Below are 22,836 nucleotides of genomic sequence, written 5' to 3' on the forward strand. Positions count from 1 at the left end.
AAAGACAGCTACCCACATGCTCCAACAAGATGGGATCCAGGTAAAAAAGGTGATCCAGTTCTCAGGTGGAAGTCCGACCCAGTATAAGAGTAAGACCAACTTCACAGATTGCTCCTACAGAGTTTCACTATTTCGGCTCACGTCATGGGAGGGGTCCTTGAGGCCGTGAGATTGGAGTAGTAAAAAAATTGGTAAACATGTTAGTGCTGCACGCCAAGTGAAGGTGTCCACCCCGAGAGAATTCTTCAACTAGCTTACTCGTCACCACAGGGAGATACATGTGGAGAAGCTAAAAGGTGCAGCATATGCATGCACAGGTGTGTAAGGAAACACGACATGATGTGGCATGAGGCAACTCTTATTCAGTTGTGAGTGTGCTGTACGGTGATGAGGGTAATGCGAGAGTAAGATAAAATAGTAGGTCCGAGTTGGATGCTGTGAAGTGCATGGGGTGAATTAGTGACATATGAGTGTGGCATAAGAGTTCAAAAGTTCTCATCCTCTTCAGAGAGGTCGTATATTTTGACCAAATAGAATTTCAGACTGCTCGGTCTAATTACCACGGTACAGTTCATTACAATACCTATGGTAGGTAAAATCGTCAATCTAGACTTAAAACTGCAAACTTTTTAGAGATCTAGTACAGACATGTACTATCATAAAATCTGTTTGGTTGAATTTTGATCAGTCTTGATGGACAGCTGAAATTATTCTTAACAAGTGATACCTGTTTAAGTTATGCAAAGAACTTCACAAATTACAAAAATACCTACATCAGGATTTGTGATGGTCCTTTATTTTCAGTCAACAGTATAGTGTTTCTTACATCTGTTGCTTCAATTTTCAATTTCTTCATTATTCCTCTCCTTGCTTCTCTTCTTCCCCTTCCTTTTTCTTGATTTGTCAAAATGTACAGTGACTGTTCTTTCAGAAAGTGAGTCTGTGTCCTCAGCGACTTCTAGTTTCCCCTTTAATTTCTTCGTAGACTTCACCTCTGGCTCGGTTTGTACAGTATGATTTGCTTCTGATGTAACTCTGGCTTCCCGGTTCATATGAGACTCCTCTCGTTTCCTCTTCTTGCTCTTCTTTTTCAACACCTCGTTCTGTCCCTCATCCTGGCTGCCGATTCCATTAACAATGGAAGGACACAACCTCGAAACCTGCTCCACCTGTGCCTGCTTTCCTTCCCTCTCCGTAACACGTTCAAAGAGTGCTACAAAGAAGCCATTAGTCGCGTCAGCCTGCGGCGACGCTCTCAAGCACGCCGGTCCTACATCAATCTCCAACGACCCACGATGGTCCCATTCATTGCTGAGGGCAGGCACCAGTCTGAATCCTTCTCTCTGCCTCAGCACAGCATTCACAACCTCCTCATTCTCCTCATGATGCACAGAGCAGGTGGAGTATACCACTCTCTTCACCTGAGGAAAGGACAAGGCATGTCCAAGGATGCGGATCTGGAGTTGTTGCAGAGAGTGCAGTCGACCCGGGTCGCCCCCAATGCTCTCATCGACGAGGTAGTCTTTCCGGTTGGCCATCCCCGATCCGCTGCATGAGGGATCAACGATGATACACTCGACGTGGCTGAAGTCTGGGCTGTTGGGGTCAGAGGTCAAGAAGTCCTGGTGGATGGTCTCGGCACATGTCACTCCAGCCCTATCCAGCAGTGATCGCATGACTCCGAGACGTTTCACATCGAGGTCAAAAGCAAAAATTTTCCTGTCAGCATGAAAGATGTACAAAACAGATGACATCATATATTTCAATAATCAATATGACAGAAATTAAGACATGTTCACATTGTTCATGAAGAGTCATCAAATCACTTTTTTTTCACTAACAATAAGGGTACTGTACTATTCCTCCTTCATTACATTCAGTTCCCAGGGTGAGATGACTTATTCATGTTACATGTATGTAGTATATAATCAGTGACAGTGTACTCTTAAAGTATCCATGTTTTCCCATTTACACAGGATGACAACAATTTGTACAATTACCTTCCAATTTGCTTGTCATTGCTTGTTTGGCCAGCATTGCCCATGTGCACCTTAGAATTGTAACATGTGATAGTATGAGTTTGAAATATGTCCATAAAGTTGCAGAACATGTCAGATATTAACCATGGATGCTACTGCATACAATGCACGGAGTTAGAATAGGAACTTGACCCCCCCCCCCCCCTCCAACCCGCAAAAAAAAAAAAAAAAAAAAATCAAACAGAGTTTTTCCATCTGTGAACAACAGACCAACACTTAAAAGGCATTAACCAGTAAGAGACAGATGGAGTTGAAATAAAACATACAAAAACGAGCGAGATGTTTTTGCTCCTTTGAATCTTTTTTACAGACTGTATAGATAGCTGCCCAGCAACTTCCAACTAAAAACCAAAGGTGAAAAAAGAAACTGTATGTTTCTTTATGCCAATTCAAATGCTCTTATTCATAAGACATTTTCACAATGTTGAATATTGCAACAAATTTAAATGGCAGTAGTTGATCCATAGATATCATTATATACTTTACAACAGAATATGGTATTGAATATTCCAGACAAGTCCACAGTACCATATCAAAGTCATGCCAGTGACATGTACCCATAGCCACCTCTGCAAAAGTCACACTCGTAGAAGTCAAATTTCTGAAGTCAGAATAAATTCTCATATGAAATGTATGAATTAAAAAAAACCCACCAAATTAAGTTATGAATGATTGGAGTAAAAATCAATGGAGAGTGTGTTCGAGGAGAGTCAACTTATGCAGGCATGGAAATATTTTACATCTTATAATATTATGACTTTGTTTCTATACAGTAACTTTAGGATGATGTAAAAATTCACATCCACACAAGATTTTTTTTTCCAGAAAAATTTTAGTCCACCATTCATTTTTTTTTTTTTTGCAGCATTTAGTATAGGAATATGAAATTTTCAAGTAAAATTGCCAAATGTCTGGTAGGACTATGCGACTGGTCTGATAATATGAAGAGATGAGAAAATGTGAGGTGTACAAACCCTTGATTCCTGAGCAGGCTTGCCATGTGGCTTGTCTTGTTACCAGGAGCTGCACAGGCATCTATCACATGAGATCCAGGGCTGGCAAACAGCAAATGGGCAGGAAAACAACTGGCCTGAGGAGGTTAGAGTGACATTTTTAGCTTGGCAATGGCAATAGGAGTAATAATGACAAAAACACACATATTCATACATAGTCCATGATTCACTTCATTTATTTCAGTTCAAAAACTGCAATTCCTTTCCATGTTCAACTTGAAGTTCAGAAAGAGAAAAAAAAAAACAGTCACACAGATGGACTTGTACAAGACTAACCAAAATCTGCTACAAAATAGGAAAGTTTTGGAATTTGAAAGTCAAGTATTTTTGCAGGAAAGAGAGCTAATGATCACTTCCATTTCCATTTTATTTTTCACCACACAATCAAAAGAATAAAAATCAATCACATCTAAGGCTTTCGTAAGCTATTACAATGATATCAGCTAACAATTATGACTTTTAGGGGAAAGGGTTGTAGTTGATACATAATTGATCAAAAATGTTAATTTTACAATATTTTAGTGAAAAATCCCCAGGAAAGCTGTGAACTGGTGACGACATCACCATAGTAATCTGATCAGCATGTGTTATTTGGTCATCCTCACAGTTCTGTGATAATATACAAAACAGTAACACAAGTTAACTTTCGTAAAAATTCATGTCTGATTTCGATAAGACTGGTACCATGCTTCTTGTCTGATAATTAAAGCCAAAATTCAACACTTTCACGAAAATGCTATGATTTCCGTGAGTATTTCATACTTTCTTTGACTCTGAAACACAAGCAAAATATTGTGATACACACTGTACCTTCCCACTCTTGGGGTAGATAAAGGAAGAGAAGACTTCAAGGGCTGATAGTTCCTGAAAACAATAAAACATTCTACCTTTTGGGGTCTGTTAGTTCAAACCACCATTCATTTGTATGCCAAACTGGTACTTCTGCTGATGACAGGGTTACAGCAATTCTAAAGGTTTTAAACATGGTCCAATTATTTGCATTCATACCTTGTCCATGAGTATGATGTGTCCAGTGAGATAGAGAGGATGGTTATGGAAGTCGGTTCCAGCAGCAAACACCAGGACATCATCGAGGTGCAGGTCGGCAGCAAAGTCATACTTTCCAAGAGTCCTGGCAACATTTACACTCAAACAACTGTGATTATGAGAAGATGTAGACAAGGAAAAATAACAAATCATACAATTTAATGTAAGGTTGTGAATCATTAGAGCTATTCTTACTTTGAGGCTCTGCTACATAGTTGAAAGAGTTGCATTTTAATTCATTTTTGCTTTCCAGAGATTATTTGGCAAGACTTTCCACAAAAAAAAATAATAATTGTTATTAAATATCTATCAATGGTCTTGTTCATGATGTGCCAATCAGAACTCTGCTCGGCATAACTGAAAGAAAAAATAATATCAGCAAAAACGAATATATGCAATCCCTAATAATATGTTCCAAAATGTGCAAACTACAGGTATACCTGATTTTATGTATGCTGATGAAACTTCTGTTCTGTCATTTTTCTTATTTTCCATTGAAGTTTAACCCGTTGAGGACGGACTGATTTTGCTACAACATGCATTTCCCATACACACCTGTCCGAGTATACTCGGAACTCGTCCTCAATGGGGTTAAAAAAGAAAAGAAAAGAAAAACGAAACAAAATAGCACTATTGATTGTTAGGATTCTACTCAAAAGCACAGTATGGCTTCTTGGAAGACTTCATCACAAAAGCAATAATAAAATTTTACCGCAGTTGTTAAAGCATACAACCTTTTTTTTCTCCTGCTTCATTTTCTTATCTACATTGTACATTGTTGAGAAAGTAACATCTTCATCATTTCTCTCCATTATCTTCACGATTTTCAAACCTTCTCCTTCTCCTTCCCCATCCCCTCTCCTTTCCGATTCATCATTCTCTTCCGATCGACTTCTGAACCCCATACCTGATTCTCACCCTCATTCCTTACAGGAAGTGTACCAGGCTGTAAGACATAATGAAATGCCCATAAATTTCAAAACATTACAGAAGCAGCCTATTGCCTGAAACTACGGTAACCCAGAAATCATCTCCAACCTGATGTATTGTGCGCTGCTGCCACTTCTCTCTGCAGTGACCTCCTCCGGTGTCATCACACAGGTGTACCCCGCCCTGATAAAATGATCCACCACCTCATCCACACTGGTTTTGAGCAGGTTGACCCGTACATACCTAGGTATCAAGACTAGAGGAAAATTGGTGTTGATTAGTCTCTGATGATAATTATTGCACTGATGGAGAATTTTACACTACAATAATGTAAATCACAATATAAAAGCATGCTTGTCAAAACAACTCCATGGAAGAAGAAAAAGAAATGAAATTTTTTGACAGCCTGATTTTGGCCTTATACAGAGCTGCTAAACATGTGTAAAAATCAGGGATATTCAAGGAGCAATCAGGGAAATAACTTGCATGCTACATGCATCTTACTGCACAAAACTGATTCTCAAATCAGGGTGCTTTTAAAGAAAACCCAACCCAAAGAGAGATGTGGGTTGAGTGAAAGCAGCAACATTAGTAGAACACATCAGCGAAAGTTTGAGGAAATCAGACAATCAATGCAAAAGTTATGAATTTTTAAAGTTTTGGCGTTGGAACCGCTGGATGAGGAGATTACTAGAGGTTATGACATCATTCTGGACAACAATATAAAGAAAATATAAAGGGAATTCCACAAAAAAAAAAAAAAATCATTTTTCATGAAAATTACACATTCCATCAATTTGACACTGACATATGTTAAGGGTAGTAATCATTCCCCCTGCTTTGTGAAAGCGGTTAGTCAAGTGCTCTTTCATTATGCTAAAAAAGTGAAAGCATGTTGAATTTTCTTCATATTTTCTTTATAATTGTTGTCCACACATATGTCATAAACTTAAGTAGTCTCCTCATCCAGTGGTTCCAACACCAAAACTTTAAAAATTCATAACTTTTCCATCGATTGTCCGATTTTCCTCAAACTTTCACTACTGTGTTCTACTAATGTTGCTGCTTTCACTCAATCCACATTTCTCTTTGGGTTTGGGTTTCCTTTAAAGTTCTTGGTCAGGGCATGAAGAGAAAATATTTACACAGCTCTGAACCATATGTTAAAATGGAGCAATGAAATAACATCGCTAGTTACAGACACATCTACAAATTTACACAAAAAAAGGTTCAGTATGGTTTTCCAGCACTTTGTCCTTACACCCTTACTTTGCCTATTGAGTCAGTGGCTAAAGGGTAAAACACAAAAGCAAGACATTCATGAGCAACGTTTGTCAAATTGTGCAACTTGAACATAATCTGAAATTGCAACTGATTGACAATAATAATCTGAAATTGCAAGGCTCTCCCGACCAGCACAACATCTTACTTTCATCCTTCATGTCACTTGGAAGGAGATCTCTAGAGTTCTGGACACCTTTCTCCTCCTTCAACCGCTGCAGCTCACTCTTCAGTTCCATCTTTTGCTTCACCACTGCCTTGCGGTATTTCCCCGAGCACACTCCAGTGAGCTTCTTCCCAAAGAGAAAGTCATAGAGGAGGACCTAGATAGAATACAAGTGATGCATTCAAATGACATCAGTAAGGGGTAATAAGCTTCAACACTCAGCATGTTGCCTGAGATGTGTAGACTTGGTATCCATATACATTGAAATCATGCTAAAACAATCATGGTACAATGAGAATATATAAGTCACTATTCTGCATTTGGGCTAACATCATAGGTAACAGAAGGTTGGTTTGTTTCTCTCTTTTTTTCTTTCCCATAGCGCTTAGAGACATTTCGCTAAGATAGATAATGCGCTACTCAAATATTGTGAATTATTACCCAATATCATTTTCTTTCCTTCCAGCAATACATAGAAGCTCTTTGTATAAATCACTGTGAATTCACAATTGCGCCATTGAAGTGCAGTTACTTCACTGCAAAATTACACTGCCCGTCTATACTGACTCCAAAACATGCACTGCCTTTGCTAATACATAATGAATACTAGTACATGTTATGACAAAAAATATGAAAATGGAAAGTTATTTTCATTTTATTTTATTATTTTTTTATACACATCACAACCAGTAATACCACACATGGAAGCTGCACTGTTTGGAGTTTCCTGAATTGTTCTTTTTCTTACCAGGGCAAGCTCTCGACTCATCCATGGAACCTTCTGGAGAAAGGCGGTGTTTTCCAAGATTTTGTCTATGACACTGCCATACCTCAGGGATTCACATACTAGGGCATACAGCTGGCGTATATTCTGCAATAGGGACAGAAAATCATACACAAAAAGGAAATGACAAATGAATAGACTAGTTTATTATTCCCAAGTGCTGCATGTGTAGCTTTAGAACAAGAAAACAAGAAAAGTGGTCATTCATGACAAAAGACTTGTTTGAGACTTGCCTAATGTACAATACAAATGTATGCAGAATCCACTCCTGATGTAGACTGCAGTTCAAATATCAAAATACATTAATACATACACATGGCTCATAGAATTGCTTCACACTAGATCTATAGTATAAATATTTACTAAGTCCTCACCAGAAAGATGATGACAGGAGTAAACTATCACATTGACAATTTACACAAAAACTTGGGGAAACATCTTTTTTTAAGTAGGCTTATAGTGCAGATGGTGAGTGCACTGAAAAAGACATCTGCAGCACTACAAATGCAAGCTATATTACCACCCCCCCCCCCAAAAAAAAAAAAAAATGAAAGAAAACTATATATATATATATATATATATATATATATATATTATATATAATATATACATAGTTTTTGTTTTGTTTTATAAAGGTATGCCAAAGAAAATTAAGCTGATAGTGATACCTTATCTTGTGACAACACAGGATCCAGGAATTAAACAGACAACATACATCGTACAAGTGTACTAATTGAAAACAACAAATGGGACTAAAATCATAAATCTAAATGGATTGTTCTACATTCTCACTTTTCCACTCTAAACTGGGAAGGATATACTCAACTACATTGTACTACTAGCTAGGATGTGACATGACTATGAAAGTTGGGGGGAATTCTGTGGTCATCAGATGTGGTTTAGATGTAGTAAGCAAATAATCAACGTTGGTGAAGGTGATGGGACAAACTATCACTTCAGAGGCGATCTGGATGTAGCTATCTTTCCAAAGCGCAGCTGAGGAAAGATAGCGTACACATTCAGATCGCCGAGGAAGTGATAGTTTGTCTCATTGCCTGAAACTAAAAGTTGATTATTTGCTTTATATTCCACATCTAGGGTCCTAGAAATTCCCATTTCATTCCACATCTGAAACCGTTTCAGCTGTCTTTAGGTATCCTTAGGGCTTGGGCTATGTGTGCGCATAGATGACTAAACAATGAATTTGCTGCGCGCACCGCGCGGCACCGAGTGAAAGTGCGTGGCACTGTGTACTATCAAGTGACCTAGGTCACATGATAGTCCACAGTGCAACGCACTTTTATTTCGCGCGTACTCATCTTGCATTAGGACTGTGTGGACTGTGTGGAGATCAGCGAAATAAAAGGGACTATCAACATAGAGTGTAACGAACTTTTCTTCTCAGGTGATGTGATGGGCAAAACTACGCTTCTGATCATCACGTGATCAGCTCTGGACCAATCCTATTGCAACATTCTTATTATGTGGAATATAGATAGCTCTATCATCTATGACTTATGTGTATGATCTGTGTTTACCATAAACCAATATTTTTTTTTATTGTTGACATTGCATTGGTATTGCCTCCTTTGTTATCTATCCATCATATGACAAGAAAACAGTTCAAGGCTTGATATTAATGATAAGATAATAATTTTCTGATTATGCTGTTTGTCCATTTTTTTAGTTTCACAGATAAAAATGGACAACTCTCTAACATTGAATAGACCCGACCAGTTGGGTCTACGTCTAGTTGCGTTTTGGGGTGAACAGTGAAAAACTTTGCTCATTGCAACATTCTTGTTGTTGTTGTTGTTGTTTTTGTTTGTTGTTGTTGTCGTTATCGCTACTTAACTGCAATACTGAGGAGGAGCATGTAGTATGCATGCACGTAGCACGCATCTACAACCTAATTTACTCGTTCATACCCAAGCCCTGCTAGTTTAGAAGGCAATTAAAATTATTAAGTTTAAATTTACAGTTGGAGTATTAATGGCCCTGCCATGCCTGCAAACAAATCCCACTGCTACCAAAATATAGCCAGTGTTTATGCCAAATTATGGGATACTAGTAGTAGCCCGACCATACGCCGTGCGAAGCACGCCTGTCGCGCTATGTACAGCGACAGCTATGACAGGGCAGTGTGTATTAAATTTAGTTAATGCCTTCCATGGGATCACGATAGGGGCCTACTCACCGAAAATGACGATTTCTTGAACAAACAAGATATTCAACGTGTGGGACTACTTTGAAAAGTGCATATCGCAAGCCTTACCTTCGAGTTGCTATCATATACTATCGATTTGAGGGATTTCTCCTTGGATTTGGCCTTCTGAATGACTGCAGCTGCCTCGTCATACAGATCGGTTTTTGATGCGTTTTGTGCCATTTCACAGAAAACTCTCTCCGAAAAATATCTTAGGCCGTACAGCGTGACAGTAGACCCATCAGCGTGTGCGACTACACAGACACCACTATACTCACACACACGTGTACGTGTATAGCGAGTTAGACCGACGACCAAACACGTGTTACAGATATCATTGCGCAACATCATAAAAAGAGAGGGGGGGGGGGAGGGAGAGAGAGAGAAGAGAAATAATAATAGTCTCAGTAATGAATAAAGTACCTTGGCTATTCATTTGAGTAAATAAAAAATAAAAAACATTTTGATTCCATATTAACTGTGTGGTGAGGGAGCACAAGATAGTGATTGTGTGTCGGATTATTCTTTTCTCTCCCTCCCTCTATCTATTCATCTCTCTTTCTGCCTGGCGTTAAATACATTGTATATCTCATCCCCACTCGAGAACATGATTGTGTGTGTAGCTGTAGATAGACGATTTCGACCATTGACATAGAACCATTCGTTCACCTGCCTCGGATTGTTATTATTGTACAATTTCTTTCACGTGTGCGTGTGTGTGGGCCCCACACACACTATGGGAGGGGAGTATAGGGATATAAGGAAATGAGGGTCAGGAAGGAAAAAGTGAGTGTGAAATAAAAATAATTTTCATTTTAGAGTGTAGGGAAGGAAAAGGGAGGGGGGCAATCTTAGTTCGTTCAGGATTTTTATATGCTTTTACCGGAGAATTTTTCATGATGTACAAGATACTCTTCGTTTGGTTTTCGAGAGCAGTGTTGTGAAAGCTGTCCAAGTTGCTTCAACGCAATTATGTGTTATATCTTTTTTGATCTATTGTGTTAGGGGAGGTTCGAAATAGGAAAATTTTCTTTTTTATGCTAAAAATTGTTAATCCACCTACAGGTTGTTCCTTAATAATTACTTGATTTGAAACAGAGCTGAACACAGTGTGCCTACCTGAAGCTCTGAGATGGCTGTTGTCCTGCAGACGGATTTCTCATCATGATCTTAAACGGATTCCTAAACTTCTTTACAATAAAATACATAAATATTTGAATCCAAAACAAAGAGAATCACATCCAAGTGGTGTATGTAATTTCTTTTTAAGGAACTTTTCCTTCAATGCAATAAGCCAGTTCGGGGTTAGCTCGATGTGCACATGGGTTAAAATGACCTTTCTTCTTTCTCAGTTGATTAGGCACTGCATAGTTTTCAAGCGACAGAATGCATAAGCTTGCCGGACGTAACAATTTGTGAAATTCATCAGTCATGTTCAAACAAAGATAAACTTGCGAAGACCAGGTAACCAGAATGATCCATCGATTACCACTTTGAAACGCACCCATTTCATCATTTTGCATTGAATGCAGGGCCTGTGTAATAACAGTCTTTTTCTATTGATATTGTCAAATACCGCTTCAAATATCCTGTCAGGTGGATGTGCTGGCAAGCACCACTTATAAGGATCACTTGAATAACCATTACGTTTAACAGATGCTTATCTCAGTGAATTTAAAAACCAACATGCCCTGCTGGTACAGATGACCTTTTTCTGCTCATGCTCAAAGTGGAACCGCGAACTGGCTTATACATTACAGTGGTAATGATAATTTGTAGCACTAGTGCTGTACTTTGTCTGAGCTGATAAACTAACCAAGAGGGCGCTAAAGCATAAGATGATTACAAATCATCATCATCAAAAAAAAAAAAAGTTCTTCGATCAAGTTTTTATAAATCATTATTTTTACTTTTCACAATGCCTACGAAATCGCAGTATGGATTTCTCATCCTCGTTATCGAGGTTTGATTTTTATGTTATCCAATAGGACTAATCTAATAATTTTTCATGCACAAATGCACAAAATAATGCACAAAAAATGTAATACAAAGTTAATTGAACAAACTGACTGCGTACAATATTGTTTGAATCTAACAGTTAAAACAGATGTGATTGATAAAAAAATGCGACATATTCAAAAATGATGCAATGAGGAAGAACAGCCGTCTGGCTGAATCTTGTGCCGTGCTGAAAAAGATAGACAGATAAATAAATAAATAGATAAATATGAAAAAGAGCAGGTAAAATATGTATGTATATATATATATTATATATACGCAAACATAGAATCTCATGTACCTGCTGTTCAAAAGACAAATTTAGCAACTCTAAATACAACAGAAATACAGAAAACCATCAGGAAAAGCTTCAAGAGGATAATGGTCTCAGAAACAGTTGTGTAACCAGTACGATACTCAAGTCACTACCCACTGAGTGGAGATAAAGAGAGAGAGAGAGAAAAAAAAAGAAGAAGAAAAGACAAAAAAGTGCAGCGGTGCATTGTGCATAAACATGAAGTGTTTGTGTGGAGATGAGTTGTGGGTAATATGTGATAATGAATGTGTCTTTTAGGTTCATATTTGTTGTGTGATTTCAGTTCGGGAGCCCTCTTTTTTAAAGATAATAATAAGGTCTTATTTACCTTATTATTAAGATAACAATAAGGTCTTAGGGCGGTGAGTTGGCTCAGTCGGTAGCGCGTCTGCCTCACGATCACGCGGCCCGGATTCGAACCCGAGTCTGGACTGAGCATTGTTGTGTGTAAACATACCGTCCCCTCTAGCAAGAGGCAAAACTCTCTGTCCCTCGGATAGGACATAAAATGGAGGTCCCGTGTATGAGAGAGCAACAACTCATGCACGTAAAAGATCCCGCTTCATTCATTCATCGCAAAGAGCAGGGTGTTTAACCCGGTGAAGTGGTCCCACCTCACATCCAACTGGACCCCATGGAAGACCAGCTTAACGTAGCTGAATATGGGCTATCCAGCCATCTTGTCAGATGGAAAATGAACAAACAAACAAACAAACAAACAAACAAACAAACAAACAAACCCAGGGTAAGAGCCTCTTCAGTTTTGCCACTGCTCTACCAGAGGGCCCTGCTATTATTATTACCCTAGCGTTGCCAGGGTACCGGTACCCATTAATGTATACACCTGGGTTGAGAGGGACATGGTGGGCAAAACATCTTGTCTAAGGACGTCAGCACTGGGCGGGCTTCGAACTCAGGTCCTCCGATCGGGAGTCGAGAGTCTTATCCACTATACCACAGCGCCCCCACATAGATAAGATAGCAGTTAATATGATAGCATACAGGTGAATAGCAACATGCTCTATTGATTAGACATATCGTCGGCGTTTTCACGAACTGACGCTATTTCGATTTTGGTCAAAATTTTCAAAATCGAGATATTGGTACCAAATGAAAGTGCTTTCAAAACTCTACCGAATCCCAAAATTTTAGATCACAAAATTAATTATTCTTAATTTTATCAAAGAAAGAAAAAAAACGACGGTACTCGAAATATCGAGAAATTGAGAAAAAGGAGTTTCACGAACCGACGCACGAAAGATACGCCGGTTCGTAAAACCCGAATTGCTACGGTGAAGAGCAATGCGGGTTTCACGAACTGTCGCAGTTGCGTTACTTTGAGCTTTGTTCAACTTACTGGCCTAGAATTAGGTTTTGGCCCTAATCCAGATCTCAGAGTGAGAACCAAACCTTCTGAAAGATGAATGACGGCCTAAGCCAGCCCACTGTCCACGAGTGAAGTGAATGGTAAGCTATAATCCTATTTTACTTCTGGAGTCTCCGAAAGAGACTACATTGAGAGACCCGCTTTGCGCACGCGCAGTCATATCGCTTTTCTACGCACGAGTATTCGAACGCAGTTCCCTTATCGCAGTCGAAAATTCTGATCTTTTTTCGCATTTCGCGGTACTAACGGTTCTAGAAACCAGCAGTTAGTGGAACTTAGATTCCGCTATCTTCCTATATCGTACAACGATTATTCGGTGCTTAGCAAGGCGGCAAGCACAGCCTTTTCTAGCGGCCTCATTCCACGAAAGTCACGCGGTGGCTACGGTGATGGAGGTACAACAGCCCCAAGAACAGCTGCATCATCCGGCTAAGCCCGGCGCAGTGGCAAACACCAACGTTGTTTGCGAAGAACGTTCCCCTCCGACAGGCAAACAAGTCAAGCCGAAAAAGAAACTAGTTAAGTCGGTCACGGTTTCCGGTACTAACATGGCGGGTAAAGTGCCGCAAGCGAAGCAGGGCCCAAAGACGGCCGAAAAATCCTCGGATGTCGAGGACAGACTATCGAGACTGGAAAGTCTTCTGAGTAAAGTGGTCGACGCGCTGCCCAGTGTAAACTCCACGCCGCCGAAACCGGCATCGCGCCATTTTGTGGCGTACGATGAGGCGCACAGCGCCGGACAGTGTGAAATTCCTATGGAAACTGATTTTCAACAGTGCGGGGAGCCGCACGTGCGTGACACGGGCGAAGCCAACAGAGAAGAAGGCGAATTTGCGTCAGACGCGGCAGACGTGCTAGAAATCCCCGTTCTCGCAGCAAAATTTGCCAAGCCGGGTGATACAGGGCTACCGGTAGACGAGGACTTAGCCAGCTCTACTACTTACCTCATAAGCCACCCTCTAGAAGAAAAAGTGTTGGAAGAGACGGCATCTAAGTATCCAGCCCCGAGCAACTGTGTTTACCTCGCTACACCGAAGGTGAACGGCCCGATCTGGGATAACCTACCGCAACACACACGCAGTAGAGATGCCAAGTTACAGCGTGTGCAGAAGTCGCTGACGAAGGGCCTGAGCGCGCTAATACAGTCCTTCCCATCACCTCGGCTGACCGACACACAGCAGGACGCATTGGCGTTGCTGTGCAATGCCAATTTTGAACTCAATTCGTTGAGGAAAGAACTTATCAAGCCGGACATGGCAGCCACTTACTCTCATCTTTGCAAACCTTCCACTCCCGTCACTAAATTCCTATTCGGGGATGAATTGGGAAAGAGAATGAAAGACCTCAAAGAGGAGCAGAAAGCTGCATCAGGGGTGATGAGAAACCCAATTTCGCGGCCACAGTCTAGTACGTACCACCCGTACAGGGGAGCAGCTTTCTCCAAGCGACAATACAGAAGTGCTGGCTGGACTGCAAGTTCAGCTGCCTCAACACACAGACCAACAGCCGGCGGTAGTAGCAGGCCTTTTTTAGGTCAGCGCCCACAGTGGGGTCACAGCAAGCAGCCACCACCCCGCACAGCGAGCCGCCCCCCACAACAGGCTCCACAGCACAGGCCTCCAATGCAGCGCAAGAAATAACTACCAGCATACCCAAAGAGGTAGGTAGTTTCGATTCACATCATAATCATACCTGCATTCCCCAATGTATTTGTACGTGTGTGCAATGTATTCCAAAGAAAGCTCCAGTGGCAGTCGGAGGTCGAGTGAGGCTTTTTTACAGGCGATGGTGCCAAATCACAGCTGATCCATTTATTTTGGCAGCAATCAGGGGTTACAAAATTGAATTTGAAGAAGCATGTATGCCCCCTAGGAGGGATAAGCCCTTCATTCAATACAAACCAAACCAGCACAATTCAGCTTGTATTGACAGAGAGATCGCAAGCTTACTGACTAAGAATGTTATCGAAGAATGTGGTCATGAAGAAGGAGAATTTCTCTCAAACATTTTCACACGACCCAAGAAAAATGGTGGTGTTCGACTAATACTTGATTTGACAGATTTGAACAAGTGTGTGAGCGTACAACACTTCAAAATGGATAACATTCATACAGCTGCCCTTTTAATCTCCCCAGGAGATTTCCTAGCCTCAGTCGACCTCCGAGATGCTTACTACTCCATTCCAATTGACACTGAACACAGAAAATTCTTGAAATTTCCATGGCAAGGGAAATTTTACAGGTTCAAAGTCCTACCAAATGGGCTCAGCACAGCGCCCAGACTTTTCACCAAGCTCATGAAACCTGTTTTCGCTACACTGAGAGAAATGGGGCACATAGTATTAGGCTACCTTGATGATACTCTCATTATCGGAGAGTCAATAGAACAAACAAAGGAGGCTGTACGTGCAACCACAAATCTCCTGTCTGAGCTAGGTTTCGTAGTCCATGAGGAGAAATCTATGCTAGAACCCCAACAAGAGCTCACATTCCTAGGGTTTAAGCTGCACACTGGTGATATGACTATCTCCTTGCCAGAAGAGAAAATGCAGGACATTATCACAGTCTGTTCAGACTTGCTTGACAATACTAGACCCACAATCAGGCAGGTGTCACATGTTATCGGGAAGATAATAGCTACTTTCCCTGGAGTCCAACATGGCCCTCTTTTCTACAGATGCTTAGAACGTGACAAAATTGCCGCCCTTAAAGCTAACAAAGGCCATTTTGACAGACCTATGAAGCTGTCATTAGAAGGGAAAGAAGAGCTCAAATGGTGGATTAATCATGTCTTTGAGGAGTGTGCACCAATTAAGCGTAACAGACCTACACTTGAGCTGCGTACAGACGCTAGTGGGCTTGGTTGGGGAGCCACAAATCTGTCCATTGAAACAGGAGGCAGATGGAACGATCTTGAAATGGAAAGAGCTAGAAAGAATGATATCAATTACCTGGAGACATTGGCAGCCGGGTTTGGACTGAAGTCCTTTTGCTCTTCTTTACATGATGTTCATGTCCTCCTTAGGTCAGACAACACAACAGCAGTTGCTTATTTGAATAACATGGGGGGTATTAAGTCCAAGGACTGTGACAGTGCAGCTAGAGACATCTGGAGGTGGTGCATGGAACGTAATATTTGGGTTACTGCAGCACACCTTCCAGGGAGTGAGAACACTGAGGCAGACAGCAGGTCTAGAAAGTTCAGTGACCGAAATGAATGGATGCTTAACAAGCAAGCCTTTAACAAACTAGTTTCAGTTTTTGGGCTTCCAGACATTGATCTCTTTGCGTCCAGACTAAACAACCAACTTGAGAGATATGTCACTTGGTTGCCAGATCCAAATGCAGAAGCCGTAGATGCATTTACGTTGGATTGGGGAGAATTCAAATTCTATGCCTTTCCCCCATTCTGTCTCATCCCAAGATGTCTTCAAAAAATTAGAACAGATAGAGCTGAAGGCATAATGGTAGTGCCAAATTGGCCCACACAGGCATGGTTTCCTAAGCTGAAAAGGATGTTAAAGGGTGAAGCAGTGCTAATTACAAGGAGTAGGAACCTATTAACGCAACCTGTTACGCATGAACCACATCCCTTGTATGATCGAATTGATCTTCTCTGTTGCAGGTTATGCGGCAGCCCTTCGAAAGGACAGGACTAAAGAAGGAAATTGTGGACATTTTGGCCGCTTCTTGGAGAGCCTCTACCCAGAAGCAATATTGTGTGTACATAAAGAAGTGGAAAGACTTTTGCAAGAGTAAGAAGAAAAGCCATCTTCACTCTAGTGTTCAGTTTGTTTTAGAATTTCTTAGTGAGCTTTTTCATGTAGGAGGTCTTGGATACAATGCACTCAACACAGCAAGAAGTGCGCTCGCATCATTCCTAGTTCTTGAGGATGGTGCCTCTACAGTTGGGAACAACATTTTGATATCAAGATTTATGAAGGGAGTTTTCCATCTCCGAACCCCAAGACCTCGCTATGTAGATACTTGGGATGTAAATATTGTGTTTTGCTATCTCAGAAAGCTGTCACCGGCAAATGCACTGAGCCTACAAGATCTCACCAAAAAGCTATGCATGCTCATGGCTCTCATCTCAACACAGAGAGCACAGTCGTTGCAGCTCCTGAATTTGGACAACATGATACTCAAGGGATCATCAGTTACATTTCATTTCAGCGAGCTATTGAAACAAAATAGGCCTGGAAACGCTGGCTACACACTGAGCATGAAAGCCTACCCTCCAGATCGTCGATTGTGCGTTGTCAACTACATCAAAGCCTACATACGGAGGACTGAGGAAATTCGAGGCCAAGAGCGTCGGCTCTTTATTAGTTTTCGCAGACCCCATGCGAAAGTTACGTCACAAACCATCTCCAGGTGGATCAAAGATGTTATGACAGCGGCAGGAATCGACACTTCAAAATATAAGGCTCACTCAACAAGAGCAGCTGCGACGTCAGCTGCACACAGAGCAGACTTGCCAGTTTCGTTTATCCTTGAGAAGGCAGGCTGGACGAATGAAAAGACTTTCAGAAAGTACTACAGAAAACCTTTGCTGGATGGGAGCAAGTGTCTTTCAACTGCTCTACTAAAATGACCAGGCAAGGTAAACAATTTACCGTTTTGGTAAATGACAATTCATAGTCATTTCTGTTATATTTCTTACAAATATGGCTACTGGGCTTCAAAATCTCAATGTAGTCTCTTTCGGAGACTCCAGAAGTAAAATAGAAAGATTAAATGAGAACTTACCTGTTTGAAATTTGATCTTTATTTTACGAGGGAGTTGTAGGAAGAGAATACATTCCCTCCTCTCCCTCCCAAAGTTTCAAACGTGAAGCTAAGTTCTCCATAATCTTTCAAATATCCAGCAGCCACATTTGATGCTTCGAAAAATGACTGCGCGTGCGCAAAGCGGGTCTCTCAATGTATTCTCTTCCTACAACTCCCTCGTAAAATAAAGATCAAATTTCAAACAGGTAAGTTCTCATTTAATCTTTCTATTAAAATCATGCTCAAAATAACAGTTTCAGTTGGACTACCATAACCATTAATTGCGGTAGTGTGTAGTCCCATGTATTCAATCGCGTGATGCTTATGAAGCCTAGTCTGTAAACGCCATACAATTTCAAATTAGATCCCAAATCATGTTATTTATTGTTTCTTTTCAACTTATGTCGTTACTTCTGAGACTACTGAGTACTGTAGTCGTAACGTCTGTGTGCAAGACATGCAGATTGCAAGATTTCAAAGTCTCGAAGACACTATTTAAAGCCTTGACTTTTGAGTTGAAAATGAAATCATGAGATTGACAAAGTAGGCGTACTAAACAAAAAAAAAAGTCTAACAGTAAAACTCAAAGGAAGAGTAAAGAATAAAGTTAGACATGTTAGACTTTTACTTTCAAGTCTAACTATTAAGTCTAAGTTAAGACTTTACTTGTAATACCGGTACCAGTAACTATACACAGCCCAGTCGCCGCTGTACATACGTAGCGCGACAGGGCTGTACCAACGAAGCTCCAAACACGAAGAGGGTCCAACGATAGCATGCGATCGGATTGAATTTTGATACTTTAGATCATTTTTTTGTCACTTCAAACTCATCTGACGAACAAAATGATAATGAGACTTCATATCTATGCTATGAATATTGAAATTTAGATTTGATAACTTACCTAAAATGATGGTTATATGCAGCATGTGTGAACGGTTCACGAACGGTACATCGTCTTTCACGCCAGGCCATTTCCAATATCCGGGAGGTCACATGATCTGAATGCCCTTTCAAAAGGTCGCGCTGTCGACCGTGCTGCTACACCAACACTCAAGCAGCGCATCGCACGCACGCAAAAGATTTCCGCAGAGATCAAGGCGCCATTTTGAATTCTGCAACGATGAACCCTGACGGTGTTAGGGAATCCGCCAGAAAGTATCATTTTTTGGTTCCACGGACTTATCACGAGGGCTCTCAATGGACTTACGAACCTTCTGTAATACAAGCATGCACTTAAGGTGAGTAACGTTTGGTAACGTGTACATTGTTTATAAAGAACGTATAAATTTTCATAAGTTTTGTAGTTGTGTTGTGGTTCCCCACTTTGTAGGTGCCCGCTCGTTGGTCAGACGCTGTATTCGCGTAGCGTATTAACAGCGTCTGGTCGGGCTACGGTACCAGTTACTAAAACTAAGATCAGCTGAAGTCTAAGACCAAGTCAAATTAACACAGTTCAGAGCCATACCGGTACACGGTAGTCTAGCTCTAGATCTACATCTAGACTAGTGGTAATAGTAGGTAGAGTCCACCCATTTTTTCCCCCAATCTTTACTGGTCCATTCCTGAAAAAGTTACTGGTCAGTGTCCAACAGTGATTTTTCCTGGTCAGGGACCGTCGGACCAGTGCCAGTGTGCAGCGTTGGTGTAGATGTCATCTATGACAGTATGTGGTCTAGTGATACTACCTAAACACTACGAGTACTCTACAGGTTAGGTGGCTTTCCTGTACAGTGCAGTGTTAAAGTATACTTGTGAATTCAGCCCTAGTACCGTACTGTGTGTAGTGTATGTCTAACGTTAGTTCGAGTGGAGTACCTAAGCACAGCGGTGGGGCTTTTTTCCCCTAAAACTTGTGAATGTGGCCCAACCAAATGGCGTTTATATATTTACGCTTGATTGATAGTGATACAGTGGCGCTGTCGATTTCCACAGCAGCCATACATAATCTTTTGTCCTTTCTTCTTTCCTTATTTCCCTTTGTTCTTTCACACTTTTTATTCTTGGAATCGAAGGACTTCTAAGAAATGTCCCTCGACTGATTTAACCAGGACTCTTGACTTCTGGTAAACCTAACCTAACCGAGTAACCGTTAACATTTGTTAGGCCTAACATAACAGTAACACTGACTTAGCCCTGTATTGACTTTGTCTTTGGCCGACTTACTGAGATGGCGAGTCTAACTCTTTAACGTTAGTCTAAACGTAGTCGTTCGATCTGTCAGTGTCAGTGTCACCGGCTTTTGTATATGGTGCCATCTCTAACGTACGTTAACAAGTTGATGTTAGTTATCTATGTCAACTTACTGAGTCAGTAATAGTGGTACTGTCATCCTGTTGGATATCGCCGCAATATCATCCGTGACGTGTTAATTTCGTGTCACAAAGACAAAAGTTGCCAAGATCTAATAGTATTAGATGTCTAGATCTAGATGTAGTCTAGATCTATAATATAAATTTTGTGAACCACTGGTAACTTAAAAGTGAAAGGTCTAGACTTCACTTAGTCTATAATTAGACCAGACATTCATGAGGCAAAGGCCTATTTAGTAGATCTATTCTTATTCTATTTTAACGTCAATTCCTACTAACTCGCCACGTTTTATTTCTAAGGCCAAGGACTTCCAGGTTAGTGATTTTTTTTTTTTATAAATACCAAACAGCAGACGTGTTTCATTTGCATTCTTGTGCAGACTTCATGAAAATATGTGCAGTATCAAAGAAATATGATGCACGTGACAATGCCAGTGTTTTATAGGTGAATGGTTAATACCTTTAAAAGCTGAATGATAATGTAGAGTCTAGGTCTAATTAAGATGTTACAGTCTCTGATAAGAAACAGGTTTGATTGTCATAGACTGTTTCCCAAATGCAGGTACATGTAGTAATATTCAGCTATTTCAATGCAATGCCTTGTTTACAAATACATGTAGATTTATATTCATGTGAATGATGATTCAATTTCTACATGAGACATACCAAGTGCTAAACATAATATCTTGCATCAGTAAAATGTGTAAATGAAGAGACAATTTGAATATGCATCAAATACGAACAGCAGCATTTTTTGACATTCTTTGATCCTGCATAGGCCTACCATTTTGTTTTATGTTTAATATAAATAGAGCAAAATAATTTCAACTTCAGTTTTGTTGGCTGATTTTTTTTTTCTTCTCAAAATTAAAGTTGTATCTTGTGCCATGATGTTTGATTTTAATCAAAAGTTCTTAATTTCTTTCTTTTCTTTCAGATGACTGGTGCCATGTAGTAGCGAAGAACTGGACTGTCTCAGAAAAGAAAAGGAAAAGTACAGGGTCGTGTATATCACCAACGGATGTGAATACAATGGTAATGTAGAGTCTAGGTCTTATTAAAATATTAAAGTCTCTGATAATAAACAAGTTTGATTGTCGTAGACTCTTTCCCAGATGCAATTAGTAATATTCAGCTTTTTCAAAGCAATGCCTTGTTTACAAGGACATGCAGATTTATTCATGTGAATAATAATTTAAATTCTACATGAGACTTACTAAGTGCTAGACATAAGATCTTGCATCATTAAAATATGTAAAAGGCGAGACAATTTGAATATGCATCAAAAACAGCAGTATTTTTTTGACATTCTTTGATCCTGTATACCGTTTTGTTTTATGTTTAGATAAATAGAGCAAAATAATTTCAACTACAGTTTAGTTGGCTGATTTCTTTTTCGCAAAATGAAAGTTGTATCTTGTATCATGATGTTTGATTTTAATCGAAAGTTCTTAATTTCTGTCTTTTCTTTCAGATGACTGATGCCATGCAGTAGCGAAGAGCTGGACTGTTTCAGAGAAGAAGAAAAAAGTACAGCATCGTGCTGATCATCAAGGAATGTGAATACAATGGCTTAGGAAAGAAGACAATCTACAGATAGGATAGAAGGGAGAAATTGGGATGAAGGGCGACAACATAAGGACGGTATATCTACAGTGAAATGTGATTGTAAAGTGGAAACATGAAAGGAGATCCTAAGATTGAAGGTGAAAACAATGCATTCCATTCTGTGATGTCATAATTACAATTTTGCTACACTTTAATAACACTACAGAGAGACATTTATATCAAGGAAAGCTTCATGTGGATGTGGAACGTTAGATTTTTTTAAGTGTTCATTGGTATGTATTTCATGATAATAAATCTTGAAGGTTTTGTGTGGTAATCATAACCTTGTGATAAATCTTGATAGATTTCTAAGTGCACATTGGCAATATTTAGATGATGCTGTCATCAGATTAAGTTCTATTCTCCTTTATTCTTTTATTTATTATTTTGTTGTCTTCAACCCACTTTGAATGTGTCACGTATGATTCTTATAAACATGGGAACATGCACTCCATGTAAATGATAGGACTTTTCACAAATTGACATAATTATTCAACCATCACTAGACTGTTCTGTTATAAGATGTTCTTTATCTAACTAAAATTGTAAATTATGATACGTGTATGTTCCCATGCAAACTCACAACAAAATACAGAAATTTGAGTTCTTTTAATAATAATTCATTATGTCTCTAAATTCACGATTAAAGAAAGTGATTGCAATAAGGATGTCAAACATCGTATATTAAAATAATAGATTATTCATTTGTCTCCATCCGTAGTAACGCACGCAACTGCAGTGTGCAGTTTGTAGGCTGCTGTGAAAAAAAAATCACAGGCAGCCCAAGCAGGATTCGAACCCACGACCACTGGATTACTAGACCAGCGTCATAACCACTAGACCACCAGAGTGCCCTGGCGCTACCTTTACACATGAATAATTAAGTATAGAAGGGCTTGGGGGCGCTTCGAAGTTTACTGCTCTTATTAAATATGTACATGTCATTTGCAACTCAACTAAAGATGATTAAACACACT

General features: G+C 40.0%; 3 protein-coding genes and 1 long non-coding RNA gene across 4 annotated transcripts; 3 read left to right on the forward strand and 1 right to left on the reverse strand.

The window, feature by feature from the left end:
* Window positions 1-780: 780 nt before the first annotated feature.
* Window positions 781-9,711, reverse strand: LOC140239040 (28S rRNA (cytosine-C(5))-methyltransferase-like). The gene is made up of 7 exons (XM_072318936.1): window positions 9,536-9,711; window positions 7,225-7,347; window positions 6,459-6,633; window positions 5,138-5,285; window positions 4,061-4,208; window positions 3,014-3,129; window positions 781-1,719 (listed from the first exon to the last, which is right to left on the reverse strand). The coding sequence occupies exons 1-7, from the start codon at window positions 9,647-9,649 to the stop codon at window positions 837-839; spliced, it is 1,707 nt and encodes a 568-aa protein (XP_072175037.1). The 5' UTR covers window positions 9,650-9,711; the 3' UTR covers window positions 781-836.
* Window positions 9,712-13,050: 3,339 nt separating this feature from the next.
* LOC140239054 (uncharacterized) lies at window positions 13,051-22,101 on the forward strand. Its single transcript, XR_011901948.1, has 3 exons — window positions 13,051-13,247; window positions 21,189-21,286; window positions 21,726-22,101. It is a non-coding gene; the product is annotated as an uncharacterized lncRNA (long non-coding RNA).
* LOC140239043 (uncharacterized) lies at window positions 13,281-17,843 on the forward strand. Its single transcript, XM_072318939.1, has 2 exons — window positions 13,281-13,322; window positions 15,888-17,843. The coding sequence occupies exon 2, from the start codon at window positions 16,795-16,797 to the stop codon at window positions 17,761-17,763; it is 969 nt and encodes a 322-aa protein (XP_072175040.1). The 5' UTR covers window positions 13,281-13,322; window positions 15,888-16,794; the 3' UTR covers window positions 17,764-17,843.
* On the forward strand, window positions 13,482-16,918 carry LOC140239041 (uncharacterized). Its single transcript, XM_072318937.1, has 2 exons — window positions 13,482-14,827; window positions 16,792-16,918. Exon 1 carries the CDS (start codon window positions 13,557-13,559, stop codon window positions 14,805-14,807), a length of 1,251 nt encoding a protein of 416 aa, XP_072175038.1. The 5' UTR covers window positions 13,482-13,556; the 3' UTR covers window positions 14,808-14,827; window positions 16,792-16,918.
* Window positions 22,102-22,836: the final 735 nt, after the last annotated feature.

Source organism: Diadema setosum, chromosome 15, assembly GCF_964275005.1.
Source record: "Diadema setosum chromosome 15, eeDiaSeto1, whole genome shotgun sequence".
In the NCBI taxonomy this organism is placed as follows: domain Eukaryota; kingdom Metazoa; phylum Echinodermata; class Echinoidea; order Diadematoida; family Diadematidae; genus Diadema; species Diadema setosum.